The sequence below is a fragment of the Bos javanicus genome, chromosome 24 (genome assembly GCF_032452875.1).
Source record: "Bos javanicus breed banteng chromosome 24, ARS-OSU_banteng_1.0, whole genome shotgun sequence".
NCBI lineage: Eukaryota > Metazoa > Chordata > Mammalia > Artiodactyla > Bovidae > Bos > Bos javanicus.
The window spans coordinates 46144733-46165703 of NC_083891.1; the positions used below are offsets into that span (position 1 = coordinate 46144733).

At 50.9% G+C, this 20971-nt stretch overlaps 2 protein-coding genes and 1 long non-coding RNA gene across 3 annotated transcripts in view; 2 read left to right on the forward strand and 1 right to left on the reverse strand.

Moving 5' to 3' along the window:
• The window catches only part of ARK2C (arkadia (RNF111) C-terminal like ring finger ubiquitin ligase 2C), a 116624-nt gene extending 108968 nt beyond the window's left edge, over positions 1 to 7656 (forward strand). The window contains exons 7-8 of the mRNA XM_061400075.1: positions 889 to 995; positions 1476 to 7656. Of these exons, the coding sequence (XP_061256059.1) occupies positions 889 to 995; positions 1476 to 1593 (225 nt within the window). The 3' untranslated portion in view covers positions 1594 to 7656. The remainder of the gene's footprint in view (positions 1 to 888; positions 996 to 1475) is intronic.
• LOC133237710 (uncharacterized) overlaps positions 1 to 20971 on the forward strand; it is a 485111-nt gene that overhangs the window by 146176 nt on the left and 317964 nt on the right. The window lies entirely within an intron of this gene.
• Positions 14036 to 20971, reverse strand: part of LOXHD1 (lipoxygenase homology PLAT domains 1) — a 210190-nt gene continuing 203254 nt past the window's right edge. Inside the window, exon 41 of the mRNA XM_061400078.1 lies at positions 14036 to 16022. Within this exon, the coding sequence (XP_061256062.1) occupies positions 15542 to 16022 (481 nt within the window). The 3' untranslated portion in view covers positions 14036 to 15541. The remainder of the gene's footprint in view (positions 16023 to 20971) is intronic.

Sequence of the window (20971 nt, forward strand, 5' to 3'; positions counted from 1 at the left end):
TATCAGTCTTTGCCCTGCTTCATTCCGTATTCCAAGGCCAAATTTGCCTGTTACTCCAGGTGTTTCTTGACTTTCTACTTTTGCATTCCAGTCCCCTATAATGAAAAGGACATCTTTTTTGGGTGTTAGTTCTAAAAGGTCTTGTAGGTCTTCATAGAACCGTTCAACTTCAGCTTCTTCAGTGTTACTGGTTGGGGCATAGACTTGGATTACTGTGATATTGAATGGTTTGCCTTGGAAACCAACAGAGATCATTCTGTCATTTTTGAGATTGCATCCAAGTACTGCATTACGGACTCTTGTTGACTGTGATGGCTACTCCATTTCTTCTGAGGGATCCTGTCTGCAGTAGTAGATATAATGGTCATCTGAGTTAAATTCACCCATTCCAGTCCATTTGAGTTCGCTGATTCCTAGGACTGCATTAAGTTTATACCCTGGACATAGTTTGCCTGAAACAACAAGAATAAGATTCGTTTGGTTTCTTCCACACTCTGTATGCTGCACCAAGGAGAGGGGTGTGGGGAGGAGGCAGGGAGAAGAGTCTGGGAAGCACACAGAAGTCTAGGTGTTAAAAAACGACACAAAACAAAACAAAGTCTGCTGCTGCTGCTGCTAAGTCACTTCAGTCGTTTCTGACTCTGTGCGACCCCATGGACAGCAGCCCGCCAGGCTCCTCTGTCCACAGGATTCTCCAGGCAAGAATACTGGAGTGGGTTGCCATGTCCTTCTCCAAAAACAAAGTCTAGGTGTTACTTAAGAACTTCAAAAGTGACCGACACACAGGGAAAGGAGGCTGAAAGGCAGAGAGGGAAGTGCTGTGGATCAAAGATGCACCACCATGTGAGTCGGCTTCAGGTAACAGATGCTCTCCTCTGCTTCTCCCAGCGAAGACCCCAGGATGGGAAGGGCAAGAAGGAGGAGGGAGAGGAGTCAGACACCGATGAGAAATGCACGATCTGCCTGTCTCTGCTGGAAGATGGGGAAGATGTGAGGTAGGAGCTCGGCCCCTTGAGTCCCCCGTCCTCCTTCCCGGGGCTGATCCAGTCCTCTGCCGCATGTTGGGGTGGGGGGAGTGCTTGCTTGTTTACCTGCGCACATGCGTGAGTGTGCAAGAGTGCACAGTGTGCTCCATGGTGGTCCTAGGAAGGTGGAGTGTGGAACATTCTGGATGTGTAGTGCCCATTGTGTGGACAGCCAGATACCAAGCTAAGAGAGCAGAGGGGCATTTGGCCTGTATGGATCTCAGATTAAGTCCTGGCTTTGAGTTGGAGGGCCAGGAGGAGGGGGGTCTTGGAACTTTCCTCCTGTCATGCATTTCCATCCCAGCCACAAGCTCACTCCATGGCAGGGCCCCCAAGACCCTTTGGGTGTGAGTCTCCTGGTCCCCCGAGTAGTCGGCTTCCCTCGGCTCCTGGCGCAGCGTGGGACCCTTCCCCTTGACCATTGCTCCCACTTACCCTTCCCTCTTCCAGGCGCCTCCCCTGTATGCATCTCTTTCATCAACTGTGTGTGGACCAGTGGCTCGCCATGAGCAAGAAATGCCCCATCTGCCGAGTGGACATTGAGACACAACTGGGAGCCGACAGCTGAGGGAGGAATCAGCCAGTGGACACCCCATTTTCCTTCACCAGGTCCCCCCACGGCCATAGCCCTTGCAGCCAAACTTTGCCTTCTGAGCCATTGATGTAGAGGAAAAGCCTGCAAGCACATTTTTGTGGAAAGAGGAGTTGGTGGTAATCCGTATCCGAGGAAAGGAGGGGGTGGGGGGAGACCCGCCCATGCAGAGTGGTGACTGCCCCATCCGTCTGTCCGTCCGTCCGTCCGTCCGTCCGTCCGCCTGCTGCGCGGGAGGGAGGGAGCTGGCGTTGCCCGGAACAAGGGTGGGAAGGGGGGGCCACGCTGCTGAGAGTCTAGAGGCAGTCCTGCAGATCCCAGCTGACAGCCCGGCCCCTCGATCCTGTCCTTCAAAGGATTGTATATATACCTCTCGACCACGTAGAAACCATGTAGGGGTCTCTAGCTATTTCTGTGGATGGCAGCCAGAGCATGTTAGCTTCAGAAAAAAAATGTCCTGTGTGGTGCTCCAGTCATCTGTGGTGGACATGTCGCTGTTACAGAATCCGCACCAAATATTTCTCATTGAGTTTCTTGTTTTGGTGCCTGACTGAACCAACCAATGACAGCCCAAAATCTTCCTGTCTTTACGAGAGAAAAGAAAAAAAAACAAAAACGAATCAAAGGTGAAAAAAAAAAAAAGAGCCAAATTCTGTTTACGGTGAAGAAGGATGATTTTTTTTTTTCACCCAAGTTGGGAGGCGGGAGGGGGTCCTGGTTTTGTTTTTGTCTTTTTTCTTGGCTTTTGTTTTTCTCATGTTTACAAGCGCACGGAGTGAGCATGGAGGGGGCATGTGAGAAGGGGGTGGGGACTGGAGACGAAGCAGATGGGGGCCTTAGATGGGCCTCTCAGGGGCTCAGCCAGGCTTGGGAAGGCAGCATTTGAGTGGGTGAAAGGCATAAATCTGTCTTGAAGGAGGGCTCCCCACTTCCAGAGCCCATCTACTTAGCTCCAGCCATCCCTCATCCCCTCCTGTCCCACACTGAACTAGGAGGGGTTCAGCTAGAGCTGTCCCAGGCTCCTCAGAGCCAGGATAGCCCTGCTCACGCCAGCTTCTTCCTTTGGCTGTGCTCAGACCCTGCCACAAAGAGGCCATGTGGCCGCCGCCTCCCTAATGCAAAGAATTAATCAGATGTTAAAGGTCAAGTCGCACAGGGGAAGGAGGATCTTGAGCTTCTTCACGGACGTCTCGAATCCTGATCGAGTCCCTCAGAGAGGACCCTGGCCCTGACACCACCTTGGTGGGTTTGGGAGGCCCTCGTCTCTAGCCCTTTCTCTGACTCTTTGATAACCTTGGGCAAGTCTCTTTCTTTTTCTGTGCCTCAGTTTCCTTCTTCTTACAGTGGGGAGAAGCAACAGTGTATGCCAGTTTCCACTTCCTCTACCTCACGGAGGTGTTGCGAGGAGTACGACTATCCACCCAACGACTTCTGTGCTCTCTCCTGGGAACCTCCTTGGGATTGAGGGATGGGGTGGTGGGAGACAAGACCTGGAAGTTCCAAGTGACATCATACCTGGACTGTAAGCTCCCCGAGGCCAGGATGTTGTCTCCCTGGCTGCTGTCTTTCTGAACTGCTCCACGTTTTTGTTTTTTTTTTCTTTCTGAATTTCAAAGGGAGCAGAGAGAAAGGAGGACAGGAGAATGGAGATGGGAGAGTCCATCAACTTCCAATCCCAAGCCAACTTTCTTTGTCCATATGTGGAAAATACCAGCTCAGCTGGAATTCTGCTCCCTTCCTCTGCCCCTGCCTCTGGCTCCTTCTCTCCCTCATGTGTACTGCCCTTCAAGCCAACCCCTCCCCTTACTTACCCCATGCCCCAGTCTCAATGCCTTTGTATCACTGAGAAGGACTAAGGGAGACAGGTATTTATGACATATATGAAGATCATCCTAAAGGTTAAGAAAATTTGAGTCTGCATTGCTGCTGCAAAGGGTAGAACCAGGATCAATGAGTGAAAATGATGGGGAGGCTTGAGATAGAACCTTCTGGCACACGTGGAGGTGTCAGGCAGAGGGGCATCGCTCGGGACACCTGTGGGCAGAGAGCAGGGGTCGTGGCTTCTGGGAGGAGGAATCCTTGAGGATCTCACTCAGACCAAGGCGTCTGTCCTGAGTGCTGCCAGCGCAAGTGCTGGGAGAGACAGCAGCCAGGGAGGCAACACCCTGGCCTTGGCGAGCTTACAGTCCAGGTGAGGAGCCAGGGTGATAATGCAGGGTGACTGATCAGATTCTAGGTTAATGGCCTGGGCGTGATCCTGTCCCATTTGGTGGTTCCAGTGTGTGAACCTGGTCTCCAGGGCCAGTGACTGGAGATCCCACGAGTGGGAAAGTACTTGTCAGGATTTTGGACAGAGCTAGTTACTAGTAGCCCCAGGAAGCTGGGAACTTCGCCCCCTACCCTACTTTGACCTGAGATGGGTGGGGCGGCCCAGGGAAGGTCACTGCCCATTTACTTAGTCTTTGTTCTTCCCTCCAAGGCTGGTTTGAAAGGCCAGCAGGTGGGGGGCTGGTGGGGAGCTGGTGTCTGGCTTCTGTCCAGGCTCTTCACTGACAATGTGGCAGCTCTAGAACCTGCCCTCTGCTCCCTGGGCCTCAGCTTCCTCAGCTGCCCACAAGGAGCTCGCATCGGATGCTTGCTAAATTTCCTTCCAACGCTCATATTCCCTGATCCTCCCTAATATCAACACACTTTTTTCAAGTCGGGAGAGCTGTGTGCCCACCAAACTGTTGACAACGATTCTCCCCAGGGGCACCAACATCTGTATCACAGGCTGAGAGTGGGACAGGTCCCCTTCTCCCCACCACTTCTCTGCAGCTCCCTGCAGGCCCCCAGGCTAACATGAGGCACTAACGGGGTGAGGACCACCCAGAGGGGAGAGGTCAGCGCTGGTTTTGGGGGTAGATCCTAGAGCCCACCCCCATGCCCATCTCTCTGGGGCTCTCCTACCCTGCAGATAGGCACCTCCCAGACCCGCCCGGGGGTGAGAAGTGTGAGAAGTGAGGAGAGGGGGTCTGTGTGTCTCCTCCCTCGAAGCCCCCTCCCGTTGCCCTCCCCATCGTCCAGGAGCCTGGGAAGACTGGAGAAGAGGCAGGTTGGGCCTCAGCATCTCACACCCACCACCTCCGGGAGGGAAGACCCCCGGTCGTCCTCCTCCTGCTCAACTCAAGGGACTCAGACCCTTCCTTGACCGAGACGCATGAGTGCCTTCTGGGGCGACAGCGGCCCCAGGATTCCAGTTGGGCCTCCGGCCACAGCGCGGCCCGGGCCGCCGGGACGCCAACCCGCGAACCAACCCCGCGAAGCCCGGCCACCCGGCGCGGCGGGCGCGGGGCCCAGGTGGCTTCTCCCGCCGGCCCCGCCCAGCCCTCGCCCCTCACCCGTGGCGGGACTCCGAGCTCCTCTTCTGCAAATCTTTCCAGCCTCCGTGCAAGTATTCTTAACTCTTTACGCCTAATGAACAAGCACAGTTTTTTCAATGGTGAAGAAAAAGCACCAGATTTTTTTTTTCTTCTTCCTGAAGAAATCCCCCCCGCCCCCAGCCCCCCGCCTGCCGGCGGGACAGACATTCCCCGCGTGGGGCTGTAGCACCGTCTGTCAGGCCCTCCCGTCGTGTTTCATCTCCCGCGCGCGCGTAGAGCAAATGCTAGAGCGATTTCAGCTGATAGAAAAACAAACATGAAAAAAAAAAAAAACCACAAAAAACAAAAACATGGCACGTTGCTAGTTTACAGGGTTTTGTGAGTTTAAATGCCTTATATTTAACAATCATAATTTATGACTAACTTGTAGATATCGTGGGTTCTTATTTAATTATTTTTATAGTTGTTTTGCATTTTTAATTATAATTTATTTATTTAGAAAGGATACTAATTTTTTTTATTACTCCTATTACCTCATTTTGGCGTTGTTTCTGGGAGTGGAATGCTTTGCATGCATTGGTACGATGACAAACAACTACGAATACAAAAAAAACAAAAAACAAAAAAAAACACAAAAATTCCGCGAACTTTATTTCGTCCAAACTATCAGGGTGTGTGATTGCAAGCTGTCCTACTGTGGTGCTGGCCTCTTTGGATACATTCCATACGAAATGCAAACCTTTGATTCTGTATGCTGTGATCCTAGTGAAAAACTCCAATATAGTGACTGTATTTAGCACATATATAAATATAATTTGCACTCGTCAGCAGACTGGGGTAAGCCTTTCACTTGCTATCCTTGCCCTCCCGATCCCCCGTCATTAACCTCCCCATTTTTCCTCCTCTTCCCCTTTTCCACAACCTCTACCCACCCTGCCCCCATCCTCTGGGGAAGGTTGGGGGTGGGGGGATGGGGGGGTCATCTTAGTTCGAGAACTAAGCCCCTTGGACATTACCAGCAGGAGCAGCTGAGAGCCAAAGCCTGATGATTTATTAGAATGAGCTCAGGACCTGGGGTCAGGAGGCTTGGTTTTTCAGATCAGCTCTCCGGCAGACTTCCCTGTGATCTTGAGCAAGTCACTTGGCCTCCCAAGTCTCAGTTTTCTGGGCTGGGGTGAGGAAGCTGAACAGGAGGGTTTCTCTGGTGTCCACAGAGCCGGCGGGAGCCCACCACACTGTGCTCTCCCATCCTCTTAGGAGAGAAGAAAGGGAGTGTGGAGGGAAGGACAGGAAGAGAGTGGACTGAGAACTTATCCAGTGGAAGGATGTCTGTCCTTTGACATGCGTCCTGCGGGGCACAGAGGGCAAGGCAGGCAGATGCGTCCTTGGACATGGGCTTTCACAAGGTTTGGTGGGCATTTGGAGAGTGAGCTGCCATCCATGTCTTCTTAGATATGGGGATGGGGTCAGCAGGATATAGGTACCAGACTCTGGTGTTTAGGATTGACCTCACCACCCTGTCATCTCCTGGAGTCTTTGCTGTTGAGGACTCGCCCTTGACAACAGATCAGGACACAGGTTTGAGACCCACGGTTTCTCCTCCCAGCATCTACTTTGCCCTCTGCCATTGCTCCAAGGGGGCTGTGGGCCGGAGGGGGCTGCTGTGGAGGACAGCTGGGGGCCTCCGATCTCACTGCCCCCAGGAGAGGCGGGAGGGGAGAGCTGGAGGATCAATAGCTTCGAAGCCTGGCACAGCAGTGAGCCCAGCTGTTTTTGAGCCAGAGGCAGAGAGAGGAGGTCCCTGTCCCCTCTGAGTGGCTCTGGCTCTCTACCTGTTTGCTTCCTCCCCTTTCTTTCCAGCTCATCCTTCCTTCTTGCCTCTTGACATCACTGCCTTTGCCCAGTGGAGAGATCCACCCTCCACATGAGGCGCCGTGGGATGGTGCTGACTGGGGAGGGAGTGGAGGCCCAAAGTTGCCACACTGCCTGGCCAGCTTGTGAGAGTGGCTGGTCCTTTCGGCCCCACTTGGCTCTGGCTGGACTTATGGGTCCCCTACCCTGGGCTTCCTGCCTGCTGCCTGCCCAGCTTCCCTCTGCTTCCACCCTGGAGCCATGCGGACCTGACTCCTATGGAGGCAGCCTGTGGAGTTGCCCACTGGAACACGACTGCACACGGCAGGGCCTGGCAGATACTGCCCCTTGGCAGGGCTCCTGGACAGACACGCCTTATGCTGCTCTGGGGTCGGGGGGTCAGTGTGGGAAGTGCCCTTTGCCCTGGCTGGCCTGTCCCTTACCCCTCCTCACCCCAGCCTTCCCCTTCCCCAGCCCCACCCCTGGCCTTGGCCATGGCTCGTTTCTCAGCTCTGGAGCCAGCAACCCCAGGCCCGCGAGGGGGTAATTTGGTTGCCCCTGGTAAGTGAAAGGCTTATCCTCAGTGTTGATTGTCCTTTTTTTGTAATCCTCCTGCTGTTCTGTTCTGTTGTGCTGTGCAACATTTTGCTACATAGACTATTTTATAGCAGAAAGCTAGAAGAATATTTATTATGAATATTAAAGCAATAGTGCATCAATGAAAAGGCGGAGACATTAGGAATTGTGTAAATGCTTAGATTCACTTTTGGTGGATTTTTTGTACTTTATTTATAACTAATAAAAATGAACTGCATTGCTAACTACACCTCACTTGTGCAGGGTGTTTTTTTCTGTGCGCACCCAGGAAATGCCCAGAGAGCGGTGCTCCCAGACGGACCTGTGCTCCTCCGGGACGCCTGGCGGTGTCTGCTGTCTCCTCCTCACTTCACCCTCTCCTCATCCTCTGTCCTTCACTCGTTTCCCTTTTTCCTCCTCCGCCCTCAGCTTCCCCACTTCTTCTGCTCCCAACTCCCTCCCTCCTCCTCCTCTCTTATCTCTTATTTTCTTTTACCTTTTTATCTCTCAAACAATCTGTTATATTCTGTGAACCAACCATCTAATTAACTTGTTTTCCTAAACTTTAGTTTTTGGATCTTAAGGCAGAAAGTTCACATTTTTTTTTAAAATCATTTTCAAATGTAACCTCTTATGTTTTGATCTGGAAGCTCCTCAGTTTCTCCATAGAAGAGAAAGATTTGATTTTTGACAGTTGGACTTGGAATTTTTTATTCCTTTGTAAGAGCCCAAATTCAGACACTGTTTGCTGGGTCTAGAGTCTATTCTCAGAAAAGTGTGGGTCAGTGAACTGGAAGATGACTTTCTCTCAGAAACTACAAGCAGAGCCCAGGTGAGTGAACTTTTTTTCCCCTCAGTCACAGACTTTATTTTTTCAGAACAGTTTTAGGTGCACAGAAAGTTGAAGAGAGTAGAGAGCTCCCACATGTTCCCTCATGGCCACCCATTAACATCTCGCCTTGGTAGATGCCTTGCTGTAGTGGAGGAGCCAAAATTGTTACCTTATTATTAACTAAGGTCCATCGCTTTCACTCATTTTGTATGTAATTTCATACATTTAAATGAATGTTAAATGGGTGTCCCTGGTGGCTCAGATGGTAAAGCATCTGCCTGCAATGCAAGAGACTGGGGTTCAATCCCTGGGTTGGGAAGATCCTCTGGAGAAGGGAATGGCAACTCCCTCCAGTACTCTCGCCTGGAGAATTCCATGTACAGAGGAGCCTGGTGGGCTACATTGCATGGGGTTGCAAAGAGTCGGACGCGACTGAGCAACTAACACACACACAAACAAAATGAATGTTTAAATCTCTAGCTCTCATTCGAGTCAGATGATCCAAAATGCTATCTGCCGTTTTCTCCACAGTTCCACCTGTATCTCTTGCTCCAGGAACCTGGGCTCCTTAGTCTTTGCTCCTCCACTAGTCAGCCATGTGTGCACACACCCCGCTATCCCTGTTTGTCAGCTGTAAGCACGCGGATAGGAGGCCAAGCTCCTTCCCCCAACATCCCACAGGCCCCCTCTGTCATCTTTGGCTACTTAATCTCTGTTGGGGCACGGCCTTATGGGGTTGGGGGAGTGACTCTATTTCCCTGGATTTTGTGCCTACCCAACTCGTGGGCTGGTGGGCAGCCTTCTGAATCTCCAGCCCTCTCCCACCTCCTATCACAGCGCCCAGGAGGACAGACTTCTCAGAAAATACCCAGGCTCTGCCCGTGACTCCCAGTCTCCATAACCCTCAGGAGGTTAAGGAGGATGGAGTCTGGCTGTGATTGTCAGGGCTCTTTCGGGAAACGGAATCGGTAGGGTTAATATGATATAATATAGGATACGATATGTTATTTATAGATATGGAGATTTATTTTGAGGAAGAATCAGCTCACGGGATTCTGGAGGCTGAGTTGTCCTACATCTGCCCTCTGTAAGCTGGAGACCCAGGAAAGATGACAGGCTAATTCAGTCTGAGTCCAGGAGGCCCGAGAACCAGGGAGCCGATGGGGAATTTCCCAGGACCTCTGGCAGGGAGGAAGGGGATACATCCTCCCTTCCTCTGCTTTTGATTTTCTTGAGACACTCCAGGTATTGGATGAGGCCCACACACACAGGGGAGGGCCATTTACTCTACTGAGTCTACTGACTCAAATGCTCATCTCATCTGAACTGCCGCCCACCAGACACACCCATGAATCGTGTTCTATCCCTGGTGCCCCGGGGCCAGTCCGGTGACACCGAAGGTTAACCCGCACCCGTCCCACCTCCCTCTCAGGCCTCCCCAGCTGCTGCACTCAGCGCACACCACTCGGACCCAAGATGACGCCTGGCCTCTGGCCCTGATTCTCCCCCACACTCCCCATTCCCCAGAAGGGGGACAAACCAGAGCCTTCCCCACCAGGCACTGTCTTTCCATACTTACCTTTGCTCCGGGCGCAGCCTCACCTGCAAGCAAGGCTCCTGCCCACGGGGCCTGCCCTTCCTGAGCGCTTTCCGTCTCAGAACCCTCCCTGCCTGCAAACAGCCACAGCTGAATTTCTTCCACCTTTGAGCTTCCGTCTAACATTTTGTTTGAGGAAAACCCCTGCCCTCTGTGGCACCTGTTAGCCATGTGACTTTGGGCGACTTGCTTACACTGTCTGTGCTTCTGTTTCTTCATCTGTGAAATAGGGGTAACAAGAGCGCCTGTCTCGTAGATCTTTCTGAGGCTTCAGTGAGCTCACGCGGGTAAGGGACTGTCTGGAATATAATCAGCGCTCTATAAATCATAGCCATGACAAAGAGGATAATGGTGATGGTGTGTGTGCGTGTTTTTTTTTTAAATCCCTGACTTCCATAGTCTTTCTCCTCTCTTCCTCTTCTTCCTCTCCTTTCTCTGGAGAATTTCCGAGGCCCCATCAATGTCCACTCTTCCTCTCTGGCCATTCCAGGCCATGGTCAGCCACCAATAATGTCTGTCCAGCAGAAGGGCTGGTGGCTGAGGCCTTAAAATCAAGACACCAGGAACGACTGCTTGATTAAATGTCTTTCCCACATTCAGCTGGAGAGTCTAGAAGAAAAGCCACATTGAGGCCTTGAGGCTGGAAGCACAGAACCCACCCTCCCTCCAGCTCAAATTCCAGTGACACTACCCAACCTTCTCCTTTTGAATTTAGGACTAGAAATGTCAAATGTCCTTGCCCATACTCCCTTTGTCCAAGGCTGAGGTCCCTGGAAGACTTATCTTGCCCTCACTCAGAACATTTGGCTGTTTGCAGGTGGGTGATGCCTGGGGTCAACCTCTGCCAAGGGGCTGAGAGCAATGGGGGTCCCTGTTCAAGATAAAGACACAGCCCCAAGGGTCCTCCAGAAGTGGGCGTCTACAGTACTTCTGACCTTATTCCATTTGGAGCCCACATAATCAGAATTCAGAAGGGGTATATCTGAAATGAGCTGAGTTTACTTATCAAAATCTTGGAAGGAGAATGTTGTTCAGTCAAAGAGCTGAGAAAATATGATCGAAGGCTTTCGTTTAACCTGCTTCTGAGAAAAAGTGTTTCTTAGACTTTGGTATAACAGTTCCTGTGTAAATAACTTGTGCTAATTGCAAATGAGTCTTTTTCTTTAATGTGGACCCTGGGGTCTTTGGGCTTCCCAGGTGTGCTTGTGGTAAAGAACCCGCCTGCCAACGCATGTTTGATCCCTGGGTTCAGAAAGATCCTCTGGAGGAGGGCATGGCAATCCACTCCACTATTCTTGCCCCGTGGGTAGAGGGTCCTGGTAGTCCATAAGGTTGCAGAATCAGATACGACTGAAGCGACTTAGCACACATGCACGCATGCAGGTTTTTATTTGGAAATACTTTGTAGTTGTAGCTTTACATTTAAGATTCTCTCCAAATATTCTTTAATGCAGACTTGCCTCAGAATCAAATGAGGAAAGATGATGCTGATATAAAGCTTGGCATTCAAGAAGCCATTTTAAAAAAAGAACTTTCTAGCAATGTGAGCTGTCAGTGCGGGAGTGGGGTGGGGCTGGAGAAGGCATGAGCAGGTCTGGAGAAGACAGTAGGAAATGGAACAGAGGAGCAGGAGAGGAGCCTATTCCTTGTTTTGTTTTCTTCATCTTAAGGGGTTTGGGGGCTTCCCTGGTGGCTCAGATGGTGAAGAATCTGCCTGGAATGCGGGAGACCTGGGTTCGATTCCTGAGTTGGGGAAGATCCCCTGGAGAAAGGAATGGCTGCCGACTCCAGTATTCTGGCCTGGAGAATTCCATGGACAGAGGAGACTGGTAGGCTACAGTCCATGGGGTCACAGAGTCAGACATGACTGAGCAACTTTCACTTTTAAGGGGTTTTGTCTTGGTTGGAGGAAAGGGACTATCCAGGGCCACCAGCCATGGCTGATGCCCCCAACGATGACCAGGGGCCATGTCAGCAGCAGGGACCTGGAGGTGAGAAGGGTTCAGGAGATACCTTCCATAGAGAAGGGGCTATTCACCTTCCCCACGGCTGGGTGTTGAATCTCAGCCTTGCGATCCGGACTATTGGGATACAGAGCTTTGTGGGGCCTTTGGGTAGAAGACTGTCTTTCTTCTAGGGCCAGGACTAGGGATGACGAGGCAAGCGAGGTGCCCAGGGGGCAATGTTTAAGGAATTCCCACTCTTGGGTGCCAGCCCGGCCTTTGCACAGGTTGAGCGCCTCCTTAACGTTTGTGCCCTGGGCTGCCTGCTTGCTTTTCCCAATCCCAGCTTTCCTTGCTGCCCTTCCTGCGCCGGTCTGGAAGAGAGGAATTGAGGGGTTGAGCCCAGCCCAGGGGCTGGCGGGGGGTGGAGATTTGGAGTGTGCTCCCTCTTGGAGGCTTCTGGGGGGCTGATCCCGCATTCCCTCCTCAGGGCAGAGAGGGCACAGCAGGTGCGAGCAGGGGCAGCAGGGGCCCCTCCTTTCACTGCGCTTCTCCCCAGTGCCCTGCTAAGCAGGATCGCCTGCAGCCTGGGAGCGGGAAGGAGGACTTCAGGGCCCTGATGGAAGGGCAGTGCCCAGCCCGAAGAAGCAGATCCGTGGGGAGGGGACCTGATGCAGGAGGGTTCCACAAGACTCCCCTCTCCACTGCGCTGCCCATCTCCCTCCGACCTCCTCTGGGAGCGCGAAGGTTATCAGACAGCCCTCTGCAAGCGCAGCCTTGTCCCTCTGGGAGCCTTGGTGAGTCAGAGGCCAGTTCCAGTCCTCAGTTCCTGCCCCTCTGAAGCAGGGAGGCCGGACTGGCCTGGAGCCTCAGAACAAGGTGGGAGGGAGGGCTGGATGGTGGGGAGGAGACTTGAAGCCCGAGGAATAGCTCCAACCAGAGGCTCAGCAGACAGACAGTGCATGGCATTGCTGGAGACAAACGGGCTGGACACACAGCCGGGGCAACTGGCCCAGGTCCCCAGGGACTTGGGGAAACCAGGCGGGTAGGAGGTGCCCTGCAGGAGATGAAGTGCATCCCGATGAACAGAAGGGATAACAGTTTTGATAGCTTTCATAGCAGTAGTTTCATCCCGGGTGAGGAGGGAGAGCAGCCAGGGCCAAGAAGAGACAGAAAGAAAGTTGACGCAGATCATGGGGTATATTCCCAAACCAGTCCAGCCCTTTGCAGTAAGAGTAAGCCCACATTTATTGAGCACATCAGCAACTGAAAAGAACACAGGGCCTTTCCCCTCCCAGTCTTGGCTGGATCAACAATAGATGATACATTCCACACTCAGATGGAGTAGCGCTTGCCAGAGGACAGAGCAGAAAGCGCTTTTAACTTTGAGCTGAGCATCACCCTCCAGGTATAACAGAGGACGGACAGACGGAGAGCCTGAGAAGGGGGTGGGCATGGATACGAGGGCAGGGCTTTCAGAAAGAGCTGAGGGTGGGCAGGGAGTACCCCTTCCTTCCCTTTGGCTGCCCTTTTGCCCAAGGCTGTGACTGGGGTTTCAATTGGGGCTATTTGGAGAGGGGGATGTGTCCATCTCAGCTGAGGACACAGCACCCTGTGCATCCAGAGAGACTGTGGGAGTGAGGGATGGGCAGACTGACTGCTGATGGCAGAGTGGCCCGAGTGCCCAGGGTTTGTTAGAGCAAAGGATGCCAGAGAGCCTCCTTGTGGGTGTCTTGGTTTCTAAGCACGACACAGTGGGAGAGGGAGGTGGGGGGCCTGAGACGGAGCCCACACAAGCGCTCGTGGGAGGAAGTCTCCAGGTGCTGCCAGTCCAGGAAGCAGGACGCCGTCCACAACGGTGCCCCCAGCAGGAAGCCGCCCTTTCCGCCTCTCCTCCCTCCCCCAGGGGTGGGGTATCAGGGTCAGGAGTAAACGTGCAAAGTGGGCACAGGAGGTGATGCTGACCCCAAACTCTTACACACACGTGTGCACACTGACACACACGCACACTCCTGTTTTCTCACTTCAGTTCCCGCTTGGGACTGGATTGAGCTCGGGGATGGGAGGAGACTCAACTCTAAGTAGAATGCTCTGGTCTTTGTACTGGAGCCAAACATTTAAATTACAGAACTGAGATGGACTTTGTGGCTTTAAAGTGGCTGTTGGACGTTTTATTACCTATGAGAGTCCAGAAGAGTTATGAGGCTTGCCTTAATTTTCGTCCAGGGACAGGGGAAGAACCAGCTCCAGAAAAAGATATAGAGAAAGCTGTTTAATGATTACTGGTCCCCCATCCTACCCCAGCCCCTAGAGTCCTGCTTATTCAATATAATGGACAAACCCTTCATTGCAGGCGCTGAATTAACTGGTCTGCATTTTAACTCACTTAGTCTTCATAATAATCTACGAAGTCGGTGTTACTCTTCTATTTAACAGATGAGAAAACTGAGGCCTGAGACATGAGATAATGTGCCCAATCTCTCCCAACAGGGAAAAGGAAGAGCTGGGACTCAAGCCTGCTTCTTGCTGCCTCTTGGCCTGTGCTTACTGCGGCGGCCTCTCTCCAAGGGTCTCTGAGAGTGCAGAGCCAGGAAGCCTCACCAAGTTTGTACCTGCCTGGGTTAGAGGCCCTGAGGTGACACGGCAGAAATGCTGATACTGGGTGCCTCCTACGGGACGACTTCCTGGCCTGATGCGCCTTTCTGCTCAGTCCCACCCCGCTGTCTGCAGGAAAAGGAGAAGTCAGGGGCTGAGTTCTGCAGCACTCTTGTGAGGGTTGATCAGGGAGTGTGTCTGTTTGTGCGAGCACATGTGTGCATGTGTGTGTGCATGTGTGTGCGTGCACGCACATGTGTGCACACACACAGATATGTGGCTCTCCAGCTGCCTCTCCATCAGGGTCATCCCCCTCAAGGGCAGAGACCACACCTTTATTTTCTTCCAGTCCCTTCTCAGCTTTCAGTCTACATTGCCCACAGCAAGGCACAGGTGACAGGTGCTAAACACCACAGATGTCCCCCTGCCCTCCCAGCCCCTGTGCAGCAGGGACCAGGCTGCTCCAGGCGACCTCTCCCTTCGACTGCTGCTCAGGTCTCTGTGTCTCAACTGTGTTATTTCTGGCTGGGGCAGCCGCAGGCACTTGGTAATGCGTTCTTTGAAAAGTGTTGGAAAGAATCAGGTGTCTGTTCACAGGCTTATAAATCCTTTCAGCTAAAATTCTTTCTCCTGATGTTTTTCTCCATTGGCTGCTGGATTTATTGAAACTGGGGAAAAGGATATGTTTCTAAGTGAGCAGATGCCCAGATGAATTCATTGCGGGGTGTGGTTGGTAATAATTTAATTAGCCCAGTTTTTTTTTTTTTTTGGGAAAAAAGTGTTAATTAGTTCTTGCTTAAAATACATCACTTTGAGGACCTCTTCTTCCCCACTTCTATCCCCTGGGTGAAGCCCCAATTTCCCATTCATGCCCAGCCCATCTCAGCCTGGTCACTACTGTTATTGAAAAAGAAAATGCCAAAACTTATTTTTGGGCAGCCACAGATTATGACACACGTTGATGGATTCCTATAGATTCAGGAGACCCGGGAGAGGGCAGGATTCCACCAGCCGTCACCCACAGTGACCTCCGAAGGATCATGGAACTCTGGCCCCCCAGTCCCAGCTCCAGGAGGCTTTCAGGAAAGGACTCCTGAAAGCCCTGGTTGAGGGTGGCAGGTGTGGCCGGGGCGAGTTGGTGCAAATGGAGAGGAAGGGCTTGCAGCCCTCAGACGGAAGGGAAGAGGTCCCTCCAAGTGAGCCCATCGCCCCGCTTCTTGTCCAGCCACCTGCCGCAGGTGAAGATGGTGGCCACCCCGGTGCTGGTGTTGGTGACCTCCACCTTGTCCACCAGCCAGCCTGAGCAGTAGCCGCTGCCGTCGTGCTCCAGGCGTACCTTGCGCAGCTCGCCCAGCTCCAGCGTCTCCAGGAAGAAGCGGTCAGTGCCGCCCCGCTCAAACAGGTCGCGCGTCTTCTGCTTCAGCTCCCGCTTGCCCGTGTCGCCGCTGGACCCAAAGATGGTCACAAAGACATTGGCGTCAGTGCCCGCCCCAGGCTCATAGCCGGTCGTCACGATGACCTCGTACTTGACCGGCACCAGGCTCTGGATCTTGCTGGCAAAGCTCTCCGTAGTCTTGGTGACCTCGAAGACCTTGAAGTACTTCCTCTTCCTCTTGAGGGGTATCAGGCTGTCGCAGTTGAAGAAATACCTGCGGGTGGGAGCAGGGGAGGTCAGGGAGTACCAGCCAAGGCTCACGCCCTCCCTTCCAGGATCCTGGGCATCCACCAGAGATTCCCTCCCAGACGACAAGATCTTAGGGCGGAAATTGTCCGTGTCAAAATGTAAGGACAGACTTCTCAGATGAATTTTCATTCATCTGAAAATTGACAGTGACTGACATCACCATCTTTTAAACTGCCCCTTGAGTCTCCTTTTCTTTTTCCCCTCACACTCCACATCTGTGCTTAGTCGCTTAGTGGTGGCAGACTCTTTGAGACCTCATGGACTGTAGCCCGCCACGCTCCTCTGTCCTTGGGATTTTTCAGGCAAGAATACTGGAGTGGGTTGCCATTTCCTCCTGCAGGGGATCTTCCTGACCCAGGAATCAAACCTGCATCTCCTGTGTCTCCTGCATTGCAGATGGATTCTTTACCTGCTGAGCCAATCCACAGCTGATTCACCAGCAATTCCCACTGACTCTATCTTTAAAATACAATCTAATAAGTCCAGAATTGGCACAATCTCACTAACTACCTTGCCACTCCTCTCGTCCAAATCACCACCATCTTCTGTCTGGAATGTGTCAGCCTCCTAACTGGTCTATCTGCTTCTCAATACCTATCTACGGTGAATTCTCTGCACAGCATCCAAGTGATCCTGTGGAGATGTAAGCCCGAGAATCTTATCCTTTTGCTCAGAATTTAAACTGCCCTTTGATTCTCCTTTTCATTTTCATCCTTATTCTCAGAATTTTTGTTTTTCAGTTGCTCAGTCTGACTCTTTGAGACCCTATGGACTGCAGCATGCCAGGATTCCTTCACTATCTCCCGGAGTTTGCTCAAACTCATGTCCAGTGAACGAGTGATGGATTAATACTTATTCCCAGAAAAAGTATTAATAAAAGCCACCACCTTACTAAGGCTTGCAAGACCTTACACGATCTGATCCTCGGCCCAGGGTTTACCTCTCTGACCTGTTCCTCCCCTTCTCTAAGCTCACTGCACACCAATCAGGCTGATTCTCTTGCTCCTTCCAAGGGACTGATGAATGCTTTTATCCACTCTTGTCACTTTCAGAGGAGCTATGGGACCAGAACGACAATTCTAGGCTAAGTCAAGTGGAAAAGTAACTATGAGATAGAGGTATGCTCACAAATCCCTTGCACTTGGCTGAGTTTAACCATGGGTGTATATGTGTGTTGTGTGTGTGCACACATATGCATGTGTTCATGGATGACACAGTACAAAGGGGTGCAAAGTACTGAAGAAGCTACCACATGCAGAAACAAGTCCAGGGCCAAGAGAAATGGTCTTGGACCAAAAAGTCCCTTCTCTACTCCACCCCCAGCGTTAGCCTCTGGGTAATGACAGTGAGTCCAATAGTTATAGGAAGAAGTCAGAGGCGCGGTGGGAAAACACCGCATGGGGGTAAGGGGGCTGGGGTCTGCCCCAGCCCTGCCACCTCCCAGCCATGTGACCTTGATTTTCCCACTGGCAATGCTAGAGGTTTGGACTGAACAAATGTCCTTGTTTTTCTCCCCCATCCAAATTCCTAACATTTTAACAGTTTTGGAAAGAAGCAATTCTGGCACTGGCTAATGATTTCAGAAACGTAGCCCTGAAAGGGTATGCCCAACGATGAAAAATTAATTTCTAGATTAAAACCTATAACAGTAAAAAGAACTTGGTTTTCTGCATGCTCACTAAATGCCTGGGTTTTGCATTTTTGCATTTCATCAACTCCCCAGGTCATATAGTTCATCTCCTCCAATTTCACAGAAGGGAAACAAAGGCTTGGAGAAGAGAAGTCATTACACAAGGTGACCCAGAGCCGGGGCCCAGAGCCAGCCTGCCCGGCCACTACAGGAACCAGCCGTTTAAAGACACTTGGCAGGAAATCCGAATTCTGTCTGGAGAGCTCTCTTCCTCCAACTTGTCACTTGATAAATCTGGGTTGTTGTTACATACCACACTTTCTTAGAGGGAGATATATTTGCCTTCTTTGCTTAAACATTCACTTAAAATGTATTTCTTTATGCAAATGTCCACTCATATACATAATTCTATATAAATGCACAAATCCTGTGATCATATGTGGTTTTCTAAATGCACTCTTTTCTTTTATGCTTGGCTCTGTCTCCCTTTTCCCCTCCTTTCCCCTCCTGCATCCTGCCTTCACCCCAGATAACTCATGTAACAGTTGTGGATACATCTTGCCAAATTTCCCTCTGTTTTGCCCAACTTTGCATGAACGCACATAGACCCACACACATGTGGGACGTCAGTGTTCCCTTTACAAATGGCATCGTATAATACATGTTTCCCCATATCTTGCTTTTCTCACTCAACAGTGCTTCCTGGGAATGGCTCCAAGTCTTCTGGTACATATTTAATTCGTTGTTTTTAATGGCTGAAAATTAGTCCCTGGTGGAGTTATAAGGAAACGTTTCCTAATAGACATCATTATAAGATCACCAAAATGTGGGACCTCAGGGCTCTGTGGAGTCAAGACTCCAGCTGTGGAAGAACATGCCAGGCTGTGCTCACTTGCAATAGGCTCGTGAGCAAGAATAAAGGCAAAGTAGAGAATAATGAACAAAAGTGAATATGTTAGAAATATGATCATACTTGTTGATCATACAAGAAATATGATAGATATGATATAGAAATATGATATCATATGATCATATAGAAATAATATGATCATATAGACATATGATCATACTTGTTGATCATACTTGTTGAATATGATTATACTTGTCTGAACAGTGTGTGTGTGAGATATCAGAAAATGGCCAGAGAGAATGGGGTCACCAAATGTTCATGGTGGCCTTCTCTGATGGATAGGACTTTAAGGAATTTTACTTTCTTTTACAAAAGGGATTTTTTTTTCTTTCTTTCATACACACTTTTTTTTGCCTTATTTGAATTTTAAAATGATTATGTATTATATGTGATAATGAGATAAAACAACGATTTCGTTTTGGGTTTTTTAAAAAAAGAAACAAAAGCCTCTCTGTGTGTCCTTCCACTGAAGTTCTGAGGATATTAACAACAAAGAGCTGGTCAGAAATGCTGTAAGAGTCAGGACTAGAATCAGTTGGAAGGTGAAAATTTGAGATTTTTATAAGAGATTGAGATAAAATTATTTTGTATTTCATGGAAATCCAGATATTATGGCCCAACATGCTGGTTAGAAAGGAACTGTGGATCCATATACAGTGTTATGTAAGTGGTCTTTACATGGTAGGATTTAAATGTGTTCTAGAACGGTGACTTTGGCCACCTGATGCGAAGAGCTGACTCATTGGAAAAGACCCTGATGCTGGGAAAGACTGAGGGCAGGAGGAAAAGGGGACGACAGAGGGTAAGATGGTTGGATGGCATCACTGACACAATGGACATGAGTTTGAGCAAGCTCTGGGAGTTGGTGATGGGCAGGGAAGCCTGGCGTGCTGCAGTCCATGGGGTCGCAAACAGTCAGACATGACTGAACGACTGAACTGAACTGAACTGAGGACGATGACATGTAAATAGGCTCAGACAGTAAAGAATCTGCCTGCAATGCAGGAGACCCGGGTTCAATCTCCGGTTTGGGAAGATCCCCTGGAGAAGGCAATGGCAACTCGCTCCAGTATTCCTGCCTGGAGAATTCTGTGGACAGAGGAGCCTGGTGGGCTACAGTCCATGAGGTTATGAAGAATTGGACACGACTGAGTGACACACACACAAACAGAATGGTGACATGTAAATAGCCACAGTGACACACACACCTGCCCCATCCTCACTCTGGATAGAGGTGCTATCTGGCAGAGGGGGAGGGAGGTGGTCACCCACCAGAAATCACAGACTTGAGACCAGCACAGTAGGTAGGCTGGAGCATGACTTCTGAGAGCCTCTGTACTCCCTGCCATCTTTCCCCTCTCACCAGACTCTAAAGAGCATCCATCTCTCCTCCCAGAGAAGAGCTGGGTGGTGCCCTGAAGCCACGCGGCTGACCAGGTGATGGCTGGAGCATCTGGGGTCTGGACTCCCTATACCCCCTTTGAGAAGATCCCCAGCCTGTGGATATCCCTTCCTCCCCTCCCAGCCCAGCTGACGAAAGGCCCCACTTTTGAGAGTGTAGGAAAAGATGCTTCACTGGGAGTGGTAGATTCTTTCTACTGAACAAGGAATCCTACAACTCAGCTGAGGACTGTGGGTCAGTTCTTCACTCCCCTCCCTCCTGAGACTGGAAGGTGCTGGGTGGCGTTGAGACCTTTGACTCTCTCACAGCTGACACTGTGTATTTAAAGCTAACTTAAGTAGCAACTCTTATTATTGTATTGTATTGTCTTGTTTATTTTGGGTATTTGTAGAGAAGTATGAGCAGCCATGTTCCTTGCAGTCGGGAGGCAGTACAGGTTGGCTTGCTGGTGGGCTGGAACTCTCCCCAGCCCTGTATCCCAGATCCCAAGTCCTCAACAGGATTGCTTCTCACAGCCATGCCCAGTGACTCCTACAGGGTTTACTGTACCCTAGCTGGTTTTCCCCCAAAGAACAACAATATACCATTGCAGCCTGAGAGAGTGCTGCTATGAACTGAATTCTCTTTCCCCAAATTCTTACCCCAATGTGATGGCATTTGTGCATGGGGCTTTGGGAGGTCATTAGGTTTAAATGAGGTCATGAGGATGGGGACCCATGATGGGATTAGTGCCCTTGTGGGAAGAAGTGTGTGTGTGTGTGTGTGTGAAGTCACTTCAGTCGTGTCTGACTCTTTGCCACCTCACAGACCATAGACTGCTGGGCCCCTCTGACTATGGGATTCTCCAGGCAAGAATACTGGAGCGGGTTGCAAGGCTGTCCTTCAGGGGGTCCTCTCAACCCAGGGATCGAACCCCTGTCTCTTATGTCTCCTGCACTGGCAGGTGTGTTCACTAGGGCCACCTAGTGACGA